The 13,777-nt window shown below is 41.9% G+C and overlaps 1 protein-coding gene across 1 annotated transcript in view; it reads left to right on the top strand.

The window, feature by feature from the left end:
* NFIA (nuclear factor I A) overlaps window positions 1–11,773 on the top strand; it is a 178,206-nt gene extending 166,433 nt beyond the window's left edge. Inside the window, exon 10 of the mRNA XM_040627223.1 lies at window positions 4,354–11,773. Coding sequence (XP_040483157.1) covers window positions 4,354–4,411 — 58 coding nt within the window. The 3' untranslated portion in view covers window positions 4,412–11,773. The remainder of the gene's footprint in view (window positions 1–4,353) is intronic.
* Window positions 11,774–13,777: the final 2,004 nt, after the last annotated feature.

The raw sequence follows: 13,777 nt of genomic DNA, 5'->3' as shown, positions 1-13,777 counted from the left end.
AAGGGAAGAGCCTGGCACTGTCAAAGGTGCCTACTGCCATCCCAGCTTTCCTGTTTAGGATGCAGCCGGATGGATATTGTTCATGGTTCATAAAACCTGACTACTGTGAGGATTCCAGAATCCCAGCAGAACGGGATCCGAACTTTCATGGAGCTGTAAATTAAGGGGCGGGGAGTGTGATAAAACTCCTTAGAGAACGGTGAAAAAAAAAATTTCGCGCTGCAATGGTTAAATGAAATTTTATAAGCACATTCAGTGCGGAGCTGTTTTGCATTACATGAGTTGAATACCTTAGAGACGCCACATCTGCAGGCACTTTATTAAATCCTTAGTCAGCACTTTCCAACCTGATGAGATTACTTCTTCATTTGACTGGAGAAAAGGAAAGCTGAGCTCTGGTCCTGGACTGCAGGTTTCTTTTGATGTTTCACCTTGAACGCTGAGAGAGGACAATTACCACCCCTCCCGCTCCCCCCAGCACATCCCAAACTGTAGAAATCGTGAATGTAACAGAGTAATTTTACTGAACTGGAGCCTCTGTAAGAGTGTGGATTTATGGACCTCCAAAACAACTCTAGCTGAAAGTCCCCGAGGAAAAAATAGATCAAAGCTCTGTGTTTACTTCCTTAATGTAAATGTATCAAGATAACATTGTCCTATATTGTATTGTAATATTGGAACTCTCTGCAGATAAGGGACAGAGATTCCTTTGTAGTCCATCTGGATACAGTAGGTTAGATCAAGGGGTTATAAAGTATGAAGGCAGAAACCATATGAAATGTAAGCTTGTGTCAGTAAATGTCTGAAGACAATTTTTTGACGCTCCGTAAATGAATTTTGTTTAGTGTGGCACCTTTTCCCAGTGATTTGCTACTCAACCCCAACAATTTAACAACCTCAGATTATTTTTATGTTTCTCTTCTATGACCCAAGAGAAAAAATGCTCAGAGTCATTCTTCAAGTAATGTTTTGAAACTAACACTGCTTGCATAATAGAATTTCTGAGAAAACATCACAAGAGAAAAGTGGGCTTTTCCAAACACCGTCTTGTCCATTTGATAGTATTAGTAGTTCATGGAAGTTTCTAGAAATTGAGTGGCATATACATGTGCAACCATCACATTCATCATAAAGAAATTAGGAGCGTCTTCAGCTACAAACTGTGAGAAAATAATTTGGTGAAATGGATGAGTTTTTAATTGTTATTTTTATAACTGCTTATCTGCCATCTCAGCAAATAAATGATTTAATCAAAGCTACCTCATCCCCCCCCCAAAAAAAAAAACCTCAAAAAACAAAAAACTAATTCCCTGTGTGGTTCTCCTAATGGATTGACTTCCTATTCGGAGGGGGGGAAGGCCTTGGTCAAGTAGCTGGGTTAATTGTCATGAAGATTAGTGTGGTGTTGAAATAAGTACTAATGGTCAAATTACAGGAGTGAAAAAGTTTAAGAATAGGTTTTGGTTTGGGCCTGAAAGGGTTAATTAAGTTTTTTTCACGGGTTATTAAAGACCCCCAACCATGCCTTCAGGAGTCATATTGACACCACACCACAGGGCAACTCGCTTCTCTATTGACATGTTGCTGGTCAGAGCACAATAGCCTTCTGTGTCTGAAAATCATTGCTAAAATCATCTCAAGGAAAAAAAAAAGTTTGAAAGCTCTAACGGTAGACAAAAGCCCAAGAGCTGCAGTGAGCAGCTCAAAAACCCGGAGTCAGCAACTTCTATTGATTAAAAACTAACCTTTAAAGTAACTCTGAGAGTGTGTGGTTAGCATTTAAATTTAAACATGTCATGAGTTGATTTGTGTTACTGAATACCAACTCAGAAGGAGTAACATTCACATCGCATATTTTTTTCTAATTCCCTTAAGCAGCTAAAGTATTTCATGAAATGTCAATAGGGCAAAGAGAAAAAGTGGGGGGGGGGCAACGCTAGGCCTTGTAGTTTTCTTTCCCATGCAAATATTCACCCCCCCGAAAGAAAAGTGTGGAGAGTGAAACACAATAATTAGTCCTTTGTCTAACTTTCCCAAGTGCCAGAGAAAGACAGATTAATTAAATATACAACAGTGTTGGTTTTTGGAGTGGGGGTCCTGCTTGCTGTGTAGGTCATAAATTAGGCAGAATAAATACTTCAATGTGTTTGCAGTGGGCCTGCTACGTCAGAGCCACTGGAAGGTTGGTGGGAGGAGAGCGGAGGGTTTCTTGCTAATGATAGTCACGTCTGGGTCTGTCTGGTTGCTCTTAGCAACCAGACATGATGTAACACCAGGATGAACTTGAACTTGGGGGACTTGAAAAGAGAACAATAGACCAGAGCAATCAATAAAGCCTATTTCAGTGAAGGATTACAGAGCTGCTCTGGGGTAACCTTGTCGGCAAGGCACACACTGAATAGTAAGATGTGTGAAGAAACTTTTTTTTTTTTTTTTTTTTTTGCTTTGCTTTTTAAGAGAAGTGCAGAGGCAGTGCAGATTTTTGTAGTGCGCTGAGGTTGTGTCCAGAAACCGTGGTATGGAAAACTGCTCCCCCTGCTGACTCACTGGGTCCCCGGTGTTTGCCTCAAGAGCTACTATGCAGCGTCAGATTGAAGGAGGCTGGAATTTCACAACTGACTTAGAAAGTGTGAGAACAGAAATCCTGTAAGCGTTATTCGCCGCACCCAAACTTGGAGGCTGTTTTGTGAGCGAGAGACCGCGGCTGTAGCACGCACGGATCCGTCAGCTACTAGGAGAGGCCTTCTGGAAATACAGTTTGGGCCTTGCCTCCCCTCTCCTTTCTTTCCCCCTCTTCTTCCTTTTGTCCAGTTAGATTTAGGCCGTGTGTATTCGCCAGGGTGATTTCCTTTCGGGACACAAGAGGCTTTATTGTGTTCCTCAAAGCATGTGGTCAAAGAAGAACATCTAAAAGTACACAGGATGAGTAGTTTTTCGGGTTAGGCTTGGGTTTTTCAAGTCCTCTGGAAATCAAAGGTAGCTTGTGTGACCAGGAAATCTCATACCTGGTAGCTATCCGTGTAGCCATCGTTTCGCCATTCACCCCTGGGATCAGAGGCCGTCCTTTACCTAATTGATTCTCTTGGGCACTGATGAGCCTTCGTCTGACTGAATCCACTCAAGTGAACCCCTTTCTGATACTGCCAACTCAGAGACTTCAGACACATTCGCTTTTGCTAGAAGTTGACGATTTTTCTGCGAATGATAATGAATGTGGTGAATTTGGCAGGGTATCTCTAGGGAGAAGTTGGTAAAAGCCAAATACTTCTCTGTTTCACCTGAGAAACCTTGACTCTGATATTAGACCATAACTGGTCACTTTGTTTAGCTAACAGAGAAAGCAATGCTGGCCTATAAAGTCATGTATCACCAGACTGTTGTCCAAAGCCAATCACCTAAGTATTTTTGAAAGGAAATTTTATTTGAAATTAAAATTTGAAAGTAAAAATAACTGGTAACGGGGCCCAGCAGGCATACGGAAGGCTCTAAATAAGTGCCGAACAAACGAAAACAAGAACAAGGGCTATGCAATGGCCTCACTGATGTCCAACGGACAAAACTGTCCTTTTTGACATCATGGCAGCTAATAGGGTGAAATCTCGATCCCACTGGATTATTATATGTCATTTTTGAAAAATTATCTTAGAAACATTGAGCCGAAAGGAACATTTTACCTCATAAAATCTACCTCAGGCACACATAAAGGAAACTGGGTATAAAAGAGGTGCTGTGACTTGCCCAAATCTCATAGGACTCTTCATGCAGCACTTTTTTCTACTTCACCTCCACTTATTTTTATATCACTGTTGATCATCTGCACACATTCAAAGAATGTCACAATACCGTCTTTAGGGCCTACATCTCGCTGAAAAGGAGATGTGAAAATCATCCAAGTAGACATTGATCAGCACAGGAAACCTCTTCCCTCACCCATTGCCCATTCATTCAACACTTCTTGTTGAGAACCTTCTACTCCGGGCCCTGTGCTTGGCACTGAGGACTCAGTGAGAAGATGATCAAGCTTCTTGCCCTCCTGTAGCTGCCCCCACCAGACTGCAAAACCCATATATGCATTTCAAGTGGACATAAATACTTTATTTTCGAGACACTCTCAGAATGTTGGCAAACCCCAATGAAGACACTGAGTTTCAACTCTGGAGGAATAAGATCAGCTTCAAGGGCTCAAGATTTACTACTGTCTGTCATTCCTCTCTTCCATTCCCAGAAAATCCTCTCCCCGCCCCCCACTTCATTCCTAATATAGATCCCAATTTCATGGCCGGAAGGGCAACTTCTAAAATATGTTACTTTCCAGATTGTACCTCTAATCGCTCTTTTCCTTTTGTCTTCCAGTCCTGGTACCTGGGATAAAAGTCGCAGCGTCCCACCATCCACCAGACAGACCACCTGACCCCTTCTCAACTCTGTAACATGGACGCATCCTCAACCCAGCGCGGTTACAACTTCACTGTCAGTGGAAGGGGAGAATCAAATCAACTTGTACATGGAAACAGCGAGCATTATGGTCAAACAGCAAAGGCCATAACCTTTTGGGATTTTTTTTTTTAAATACTTTAGGGACTGTTGTAATTTTCTCATATGGTGCTGGAAATGGTTGGGCTTTGTAACATTTGGAGTGTTTCCGTGGTAGCGTGAGCATTAGGTGATGTGGCTAGTGAAGGTCTACCCTTGCTCACTGACTTCCCGTTGTAACACACTTTCCTTACGGAGCCCGGCTGTTTCACAGTATTTCATGAATTTACCCACACAGGTGTGAGCCTCCTTGAGTCATCAGGAGGCGCATGGAGAACTAAATCTTTTGTAGTAGCTGAGATCTGCAATATATAACTTACGGGACAGTCAAAGGGCAATGTTTTTCTGTAACATATTGGAAAAAGAAAATGCAGTTATGTTCCTTTTTTATTTTTTCTTTTAGTTTGGTTTGGTTCAGCAGTCAGCAGTTAAATATATAACATGGCCCACAAGGACAGTGAATCCACTCACGTTGCAGAACAATTCCGAAATGACAAACTACTACTACTACTATTCAGTTTTTTAAAAGTTGTGAAATGCTGCACTTACATTTAAAAAAAAAAAAAAAAACATTTTTTCAACAATTTCAACAATGACACACAAATTCACATGGAAATGGGGAAGATGGTCTGTTTTGACAGAAACTGACAGGAATCAATCAAAACAATCGAATTTTGAAATGAGTAAAGTGCAATTTCATTGGATAGCTAAATATCTTTGTAAGATAGAGATTGTTGAAAATTCTATTTTTGTTTTTCAAGTCCTTCCACCCCAGGACTCTAAATTATCGGGGTAAAAAACAGCCTTGCAAGAAAAAGGGGAGCTATTTTTGCTTTTTATGTTTTTTATTGTTAAACTTGTATCCCTTTAAAAACTGAAGGAAAATTTAAAAAAAAAAAAACAAAAAAACAAATCTAATGGTGCTTTTACCACGATATGTTAACTACATTAAATGCTAATTAATTATTTTCTGTTATCAAAGCACATAACTAAAATGAAATCATGGTATCTGTTAATTTTATAAGCTAGAAGTCACTATAATGGATTATGCCAATTCTGAAAATTTTTACATGTATCCAGCCACATAGGATTTATCAGTTATCAGACACTTCATTGTACCAGAGATTGTCCAGAACTTTTCAAGACCTTTGCGCCCCTGAACTGGGCTATGGGAAAAAAACAAAATAATAAGAATATTGAAACCAATACTGACACAAATGCTGGTGCCCATTCAGATCAAGGGTACCCGTTAGGGAAAAAAAAAAAAAAAGTTTGCACCCCCAAATGTCCTGTATCTTATGTAAAAAAAAAAAAAAATACACACACAAAAAAAACAAAAAAATAACAAAAAAAAGTGCAAGTGATTTTTCTACCAGACAGCGAAGCACCCCTTTGCTTCCCATGCAACTTCAAGAAGGTTTCCTATACTATACATATATATACGTTCTGGTTGGCAAGCCCTGCTGATCAGAGAAAGTCTCTGCATGCTCTAGTGTTAGTAACTAATTTTTATATAGTTAACGTAGGATAAAGTAGAGTGCATTAAGACACAATATTGTAATCCCTCCTCTAGGCACTTGCCTTTAAACTGTTTCTCAGCCCTTCAGAAGGGTTCTACTACTGTCCTATACAATCAAGTAACTGAAATTCTTGGGAAGACACTTTGCTCCTCATCTTCCCCCCCCCCCCGAAACAATGTTGTTTTGTTTTGTTTTTTTTCCTTAATTTGCACGAAAACGGAAATTCCATATCAATGTGCCTTGCCCTGGATAGCGATTATTTGTGGAATTGTTGCACACGCTCCTCTATTGAAAGGGGTTTTTCCCTAGTCAAGCATTTGGAGACACTTTTTGTAAATGTGACTTTTACGTCAGCCATCGTCAGTTTCAACATCTAGAACTAGATAGAGAGTGAGTTGTTCCGCAGATAGGAGTAGTCTTTATTGTCCTCTGTGGTCAGTGGCAGTGCTATTCTGAGATCTGTAGATGGCTTCGAATATCAGTATTTTGGATGTTGCTGCATTCTACAATTTATTTGGAGTCTTCCTTTATTCCCCCCCCCCCAGATATATGAAAATATGCAATACCTGCTTATATCGTGTAGAAAAGCTTAGCGATTATTAATTTTTCTTTTATTTTTTTTATTTGACCAAAGTCGGTGCTGCACTTGACGCAGTGTGTTTTAGGTGTTTGTCTTTGTACTTTTTTTGTGATTTTTGAATGCACGTGCGCAGGAAGGGCTCCTCTTAGAGAAGCAGTCAAACTGTGAAGCACTAAGCTGACCCTGCTTCAAGCAATTTTGTTTTTACAACTGTTCCTTTCACAAGCAAGCCTTAAAAAAAAAAAAAGACAACTTCCTTTTTCTTCAGCTCCCACACCCCATTTTTCTTAGCAGACTGCAGTCAATCCACATTCAATAAAAAGTATATAATGCCCATTTTTATATGCACGTTTTTAAACTTCCAAGTTCTGAAAATTGTTTACTGGTTATCTCTATTTAAGGAAAAAAAAATAAAATAAAACATTTTGGATTTTCATATGTGTCTGATAAGTGGTTGAATAGTCGTTTGGCGCTGTTGTATGGTGTGATTGTCAGTATATGGTGTCACTTCCTATAGCCAGCCAGCATACTTTGCCTTCCCCTATAGCACTTAGCTGGGCATTACTTTATTATGACATATGTGCACTAAAAAAGAAAAAAGAAAAAAAAAGAAAAAAAATAGCAGCTTTCAGTGCTTCACAGTGAAGGGAAAAAAGCCTAGACAAACATTTTGTCAGAACCTTGCGATAAGCCAAGGTATTACCAGTAAATTGGTTGTATATACAATAAAATTGCACCCTTTTTTTAAAACAAAACAAACTAAGCAATAGTTTGGGCAGTTTTAGTTGTTTTTAGTGAGCATGTTGTAGTCATGACTGCAAAGAGAGAGAATCAACTGCCCACTCAGAAGATATGTAATTTGTATTGTTGTATAGTTTTATTGATTACACTGATTTATTCTACCCTATTTTATAATGCAGGACTTTTGTAATGTTGTTTAAATGAGGAAAAATTTCTGTCAAATTAGCCTAGTGAAATTTCTGATTGTCCATTATAAAGGCAGCGTTCATAGAATTGCTTTTCTTTCTTTCCCGAGCCCCTCCCCCCCCCACCTTGGGAACTGGATTTAAGTTTAAAACTTTCCTGTTTCCTTTTTTTTTGTTTTGTAAGTATTTAAATACAGTTATTTTTTTCTCTCAATGGTATAGCATATTCCTATGCTTGAGAAGTATAGGTCTACTGAAAAACCATTGTAAATGGACGTTACAGGTATGCTGTATTTTTGAAGGTATTTTGTTGTATTAAGTTTGATGAAGCTAAAATTAGGGAACTCTGAACAGATTTGCAGGAAAAAAAAATGTTTTAAAGGCTTTAAAACATTAAGGAGGCAGTCTAGGGTGATAACGAACAGGGGTTAAGTATTAAATACACTAAGTTACATTTTTGTTCATGTTTCATTGTCCAGAAAGCAGCAGGAAACTGTAGTTCAGTTCTGATCAAGCAGGAAAAAAGAAACACCAACAATCCGCGTGTTTACCTTTTTAGATGAAAGCCAAGCGAAGATGTTTGAGGAAGACTTTGCTACCTGGGGTGTGTAGACTGACAGGCTGAGGGCTGGCCGAATTTAAAGGCCCCGCCCTTGATTCTGAGACACATTGGAATTTTTTCTCTCCCGTCAATGGCATTAACAATATTGGCAAAGACAAGTCCCTCAAATCACTCTCCATGTTTTTTCTTTGGGAACTGAAGTCAGAGGCACAAACACTAAATCTGATCATCTTTCTATATGCTTTTTTTTTTTCACTGACCCATTCCCCTGCCACTAAAATGCTCTTTTTCTGATCATTCATGGGCAGAGGCCCTCCCCCTAATGCCACTCTCTCCATCCCAGAGCCTTTTACTTTCCTCTGAGGTTCGAGCGAACTTTTCTGGGAGTTTCTTCACACCCTGGCATGGAAGTTATTGGTGTCAGCCCCTCCCCACTCCCACCCTGCAATCAGGCGTGGGCGTCCCTCCCCCACAAGCCAACAGGTACACCTCCCCACACTTGAGTTCTTCATTCTCTGACAGTCGAAGTGTAAGGGAACCCAAATTTTCCAGGGTCACGGTGTTCAGTCAGCCCACAGGAATATGCAAAACCCATCTCGAAAAGTTTGTCTTTTACTTTTCAGACACTTATCCCCATATACTTTAAATTCTGTCATAAAGTATTTATGAAATCTGGATTAAGAAAAATATTTTTTTCCTTGTGATATTTTTTTCTTGGGGGGGAGGGATTTCTAGGAATGTCATTTAATGTACTTTGCATCATGTCTCTGGATATATCTTTTTGTCCATAGTGGTGGTGGTCTCTCTCTCGCTCTCTCTCTCCCCCCATCTTTCTTTCTCTCTTCCCTTTCTTTCAGTGTTTTTTCCCCCGGTAGCAGGCCTCCATAGAACAAATTTAAAACACAACTGGCATGGTAGTGTAAGGAGAGCTTCAGTGGCACCTCACCACCCACCCTCCGAGATCTGTCCTAGGACAGTCTCAGAAAGCTGCACTGCCCACCGGCGAGCTTTCATTCGAATCGGCTTCCAAGGCCAATTTCGTCCCGAAGTCAATGCATGTATTTACTGTTTGACAGTAAACCCGCTCTGCCTTCTCCACGTCCAAGGCTGTGCATTTGCCTAATTAGTGTCGTGTATGTTTTCCTTTTATTTTTTCCAATAAAAAAGCAGTGGGATGAAAATTGCTTTGATAGATAGCAGGTAACATTGAAGCTATTCCATAGCACTTAACTGTAGTGAATACTGTGTCACCAATTCTGAAATCAATTTAATGTTTAATGCAAATCCATTACATGGTGCTATTACAGGCTGACAAAATGATTTACACCAATGTGACAACTTGGGCTCAATTCACTCTGCTTTCCAACAGTGTAAATGCATAGCAGTGTTTATCTGCATGAGAACTATGCACTAATCTATCTGAAGAAAAAAAAAACTATATCAACTTTGGTATCTACTTTCCGTTTACTTCAATCCTTGCCTTTTTGGTCATTGTTATAATGCCAGCTTTAGGACAGAAAGAATTATAAGAAAACCAGCATAATACCTGATATATTAAAATGTAGTGCCTGTGAAATCTGTATTATATTGCTCTTCTGAAGTAAGATTTTTCTACACCGGTAGCCTTCGCTGTCTGTCAGTCAGGACCTTCTGGTATAGGTGATGTAAAATAACCGTACAATATTAATGCATGCTATTCCATAATGCTTAGTGAACTGTATGAATATTACTCAAAGTTATGTTAGTCTTTTTTTCTGACTTGGTTCTTGTCAGCTAGGTTTAAAGGTATTTCACTGAGAACGCAAATTCTGTCTTTCTTGATTTCGGCTGTTTTCAGTATTTTGGAGGTATACATTTACTTAAATTCAGTATTACTTGTGTTTTTGTTTTTTGTTTTTGTTTTTTGTTTTCTTTCTCCTAGGGGACAAGCATGGGTGGTTGATTTCAGAAATCAGTCCCTGGCAAGACTTTTGTCTCAAAACGACTGTTTGTATTTCAAGAACTGTGCTACGAAGACACTCTGAGAACATTTCCAGGCGAGGGACATTTTCCTTGGCCCTCGGCTGAAGCTATGCTGACCCTGAAGCGTTTTCTTAATGGACAATGTTCAGCCAGGTACCCATGCTTGATCCGTCTTCACACCAGACTTCCTCATATTAAAAGAAAAAAAAAATGAAAAAAATCTTTAAGAAATCACATGGCTATTTAGTTTCATGCACAGTTGCAATATTTTCTTCAAAAATAAAACTCTGTACAAACTTTGGGCCCGATTCATAAGAAAAAGGAGTTTGCTATTAACACGGGATTTTTTAAATATACTTTTTTTTGGGTCTAAATTTGAAACTACTTGCTTCCCAAATTAAATCAGTTTCATCTCACTTTTTTCCCCCTAAACCAGCACCCATCTGCCTTTTATGCCCCCCAGAGGGTTACATAACCAGATGAGGGGAACGGGGGAAATGGGGAGTAGGTACCGGAAATGCTCAGAAAGAGAGGGGACCACCCCGTTGGGCGCACCGGAGTGGGGAGGCAGCAGTGTGTGGGGGCAGGACCGCGCCTGTGTGCCAGGCATCCCGAGTTTCACATGTGGGCTCCTTATGCGATTTAATGCAAAAAAACCCAATTTCCAAAATGTGTCTGGACCACAGGAATGTATATATGGTGGAATGCCACCTCGAATCCAACCAGAGCACCTTCATGGTAGAAAACACTCACCAGGTCACGCAATGTGAACTTTTGTATTTCCACAGTGCTTTTAAGGACAAAGAGTGTCCCATGAATTGGGCTATTTTTCCTGCTGTTCTTATGCTCTACTTTTCAAAACGACAGAAGCTCTTCCCCCTTTGATTCTATTTGTGTGATTCTTATTTTCCATTTTTTAAGTTTTTAATTTTTTTTTTTTAGTAATAGTCTATATACATCGCATTTTTTTTTTTTTAACATCTCAACCGAAGGTCACGAGGCGACTCGCTGTGTGGGGATGGAGGATTGAGAGAGCTGCCAGCTTCATTTTTTCTCCCTGGTCTGAGACCAACCTGTCTGCACTGTGAAGGCATTTGGTAGTGTCACCCCTAAGATGCTTACTAGACCTAGAGCTGGAGTTTTATTGGGTTCTAGGAGGTCCTCAAGAAAGACTTTTCAAGACAAATACATGATTCCCCTTCCCTACACCCCTGACCTCTTATACAGAACAAAGTTCCCTGGGGACCTTTCCCACCACCCTTGGAAATCTGTCCACTCAAGATACCTCGGGTTTTTCATTTCAAATTGCGGGGGGAGGGGACCGAACATTTCCAGAGATGAAAAGAGATCTGTTGTGCAACTAAATACCCCCCCGTGTTAATAACTTGGTTTGACGTTTGTTTTTATGAGCCGGGCCCCCTGTGCCTCTAGTATACTTGTATTGACTCTCATAGCTACCCTTTTAGTTTGACTGTGTTCTGTGAAAATTTGTAATTGGTTGAGAATCACTGTGGGCGTCCATTCTTATTCAACTAAATCTCCACAGGTTTTTTGAGCTGGTGTGGATTAGTTTAACTCTTGTATTCAACCATTAGTGCTACCACCTTCTCACATTACGATACAATTACTGGAAGCAAGTACTGCATTTCCTATGCAACAAAAAAGGAAAAATAAAAAATTGCTAATGCTCTGGAAGCTGTGTCATCATTTGCTTTAAATCACACCTGGGTGGTTGTAGTTGAGTGACCGTTTAGGGGATGGATCGGCCTTTCTGCACCGAGGAGTTCGCGTTATCCTCGATCGATGCCAAGCTCCCCGCGCCCTTCACAGAGTTCCGGTGGGCACGGCTGCTTTTCTCAGCTGCTTCAACAAATGCGGGCCTTGACATTCCCCTGTGCTTCCTGCGTGCGTGATGTTGTTCGAGGTGCTTTAGGTGTTGTATCGGGGCCCAGTCAGGAGTCAGGAATAGGGTCCAGTAGGTTTTCCAAGAGGGGGCTCTGCAGCAGCCCAGAGATGAGGAAATGGAGGATGGCAGCCCCCAGCACTGGGGACACAGAAGGGAAAGCTTGGGCTACCAGAACCTCGGCGCTCCCAGGAGGAAATCCACACAGCTGAGACTTGGATCTTTACGGAGAGGGGTCACCATGAAGGTGGGGCGCACCACATGGTGGTCACAGACCTCTGAGAGGACGCGGGGCGGCTGGTGCTGGGAGCCCTGAGGGGAGCCGGGGGCCGTTGGCACATCCATCCTCTGCTGCTGTCACATGCGGACAGGAGCTGAAACCAAAAAGGAGTTCCCTCTCTCCCTTCCCTCCAATTCTGAGGCTCCTGCCAGTGTCTTTCAGCGGCTTGATGGAAGCGTAGGCATCTGGGGAAGGAGTATGGAAAATATAGTGAGAAGACTGCCAGCCCCCCAGAACAGGATATAGAGAGGTGAGCCTGGAGACCGGACGCAGGGAGTAAACAAACACACATGTATCTTCATCCACGTAATCCTCACAGCCACCTCGGTAGGAACTATTTTTATCCCCATTTACAGATGAGGAAACTGAGGCAGAAAGAGACTCAGTAAGTTACCCAAGGTCATACGAAAACTAAATGGCAGGGTGGGATTCAAATCTAAGAAGTCTCTTCCAACTTCCTTCCAACAATCACTGCACTACATCAACTCAATTTTTTTTTAGATTTATTTATTTGAGAGAGAGAGAGTATGAGCCGGGGGAGGGGCAGAGGGACAAGCAGACTCCCCCCTGAGTACAGAGCCCAATGCGCAGGACTCGATCCGAGGACCCCGAGATCATGACCCTAGCCGAAGTTGGACGCTCAACCGACTGAGCCACCCAGGCGCCCCTCAACTCAATTATTTATTCAATAAAAACTGAGTACCCATTATGTGCCAGAGACTATGCCGGGGCTAGGGATAGTACGTAAATAAAAGCTGAGCAACTGTTCTTATACAGTCTAGGGGGCAAAAGAAGTATTAGCCAAATAAACACAGCAGCCAAGGGAAGCGTGTAGCTGTGATGAGGGTTATAAAGGATATATTATTGCTGTGAAAGCCCATTGAGACTAGTAGGATGAATAGAAGTTAACAAGGCGAAGGGAGCAGGCAGGAAGGAGAATGTTCCAGGCAGACGGAACAGCACGTACGTACAAAGAGCCTGTAGTGGGATGGGGCTTGGCACCTTTGCGGGAGGGGCGGAAGGCCTGTTGAGATGAAGGGGAGAAATGGAGAGGAAATACAATTCAAGATGAAGCTTGACACTTAGGTCGAGATATTGCGAGGCCTTCCGGGCATATTAGGGACCTTTGTTAGGACGAAGAGCACCGTAAAACACGTCTCAGTCAGACGAGGCTAGGTCTGTGCTGTGATACAAGCAGGTCCGAAACCTCAGCGGCTTGCAACAATAAAGGCTCGCGTTTCATCTCGCCCACCTGTCGAAGGGTTGTGTGGGGTCCCGGTGCGGAATCTCCTCGCTCTAGGACCCAGGGTGAAAAGCAGCTACCATCTCGACCCCAGCTGGATGTGTTAGCGTGCGAGAAAAGGAGCTTGGCCAGGCCTGGCCTGGCTTCCAACAATCCCGTCGAGAACGGCACGCACACTTCCACCCACGGCGCCTCGGCCAGATCGCGGCCCGTGGCCACGCCTCGGTTCAGCAGGACCAGGGAGGAGACCCCCCCCCCCCCCCCCCCC

This window comes from Ursus maritimus, unplaced genomic scaffold, assembly GCF_017311325.1.
Source record: "Ursus maritimus isolate PB19 unplaced genomic scaffold, ASM1731132v1 scaffold_12, whole genome shotgun sequence".
In the NCBI taxonomy this organism is placed as follows: domain Eukaryota; kingdom Metazoa; phylum Chordata; class Mammalia; order Carnivora; family Ursidae; genus Ursus; species Ursus maritimus.
This window is presented reverse-complemented; position numbering and strand designations above follow the sequence as displayed.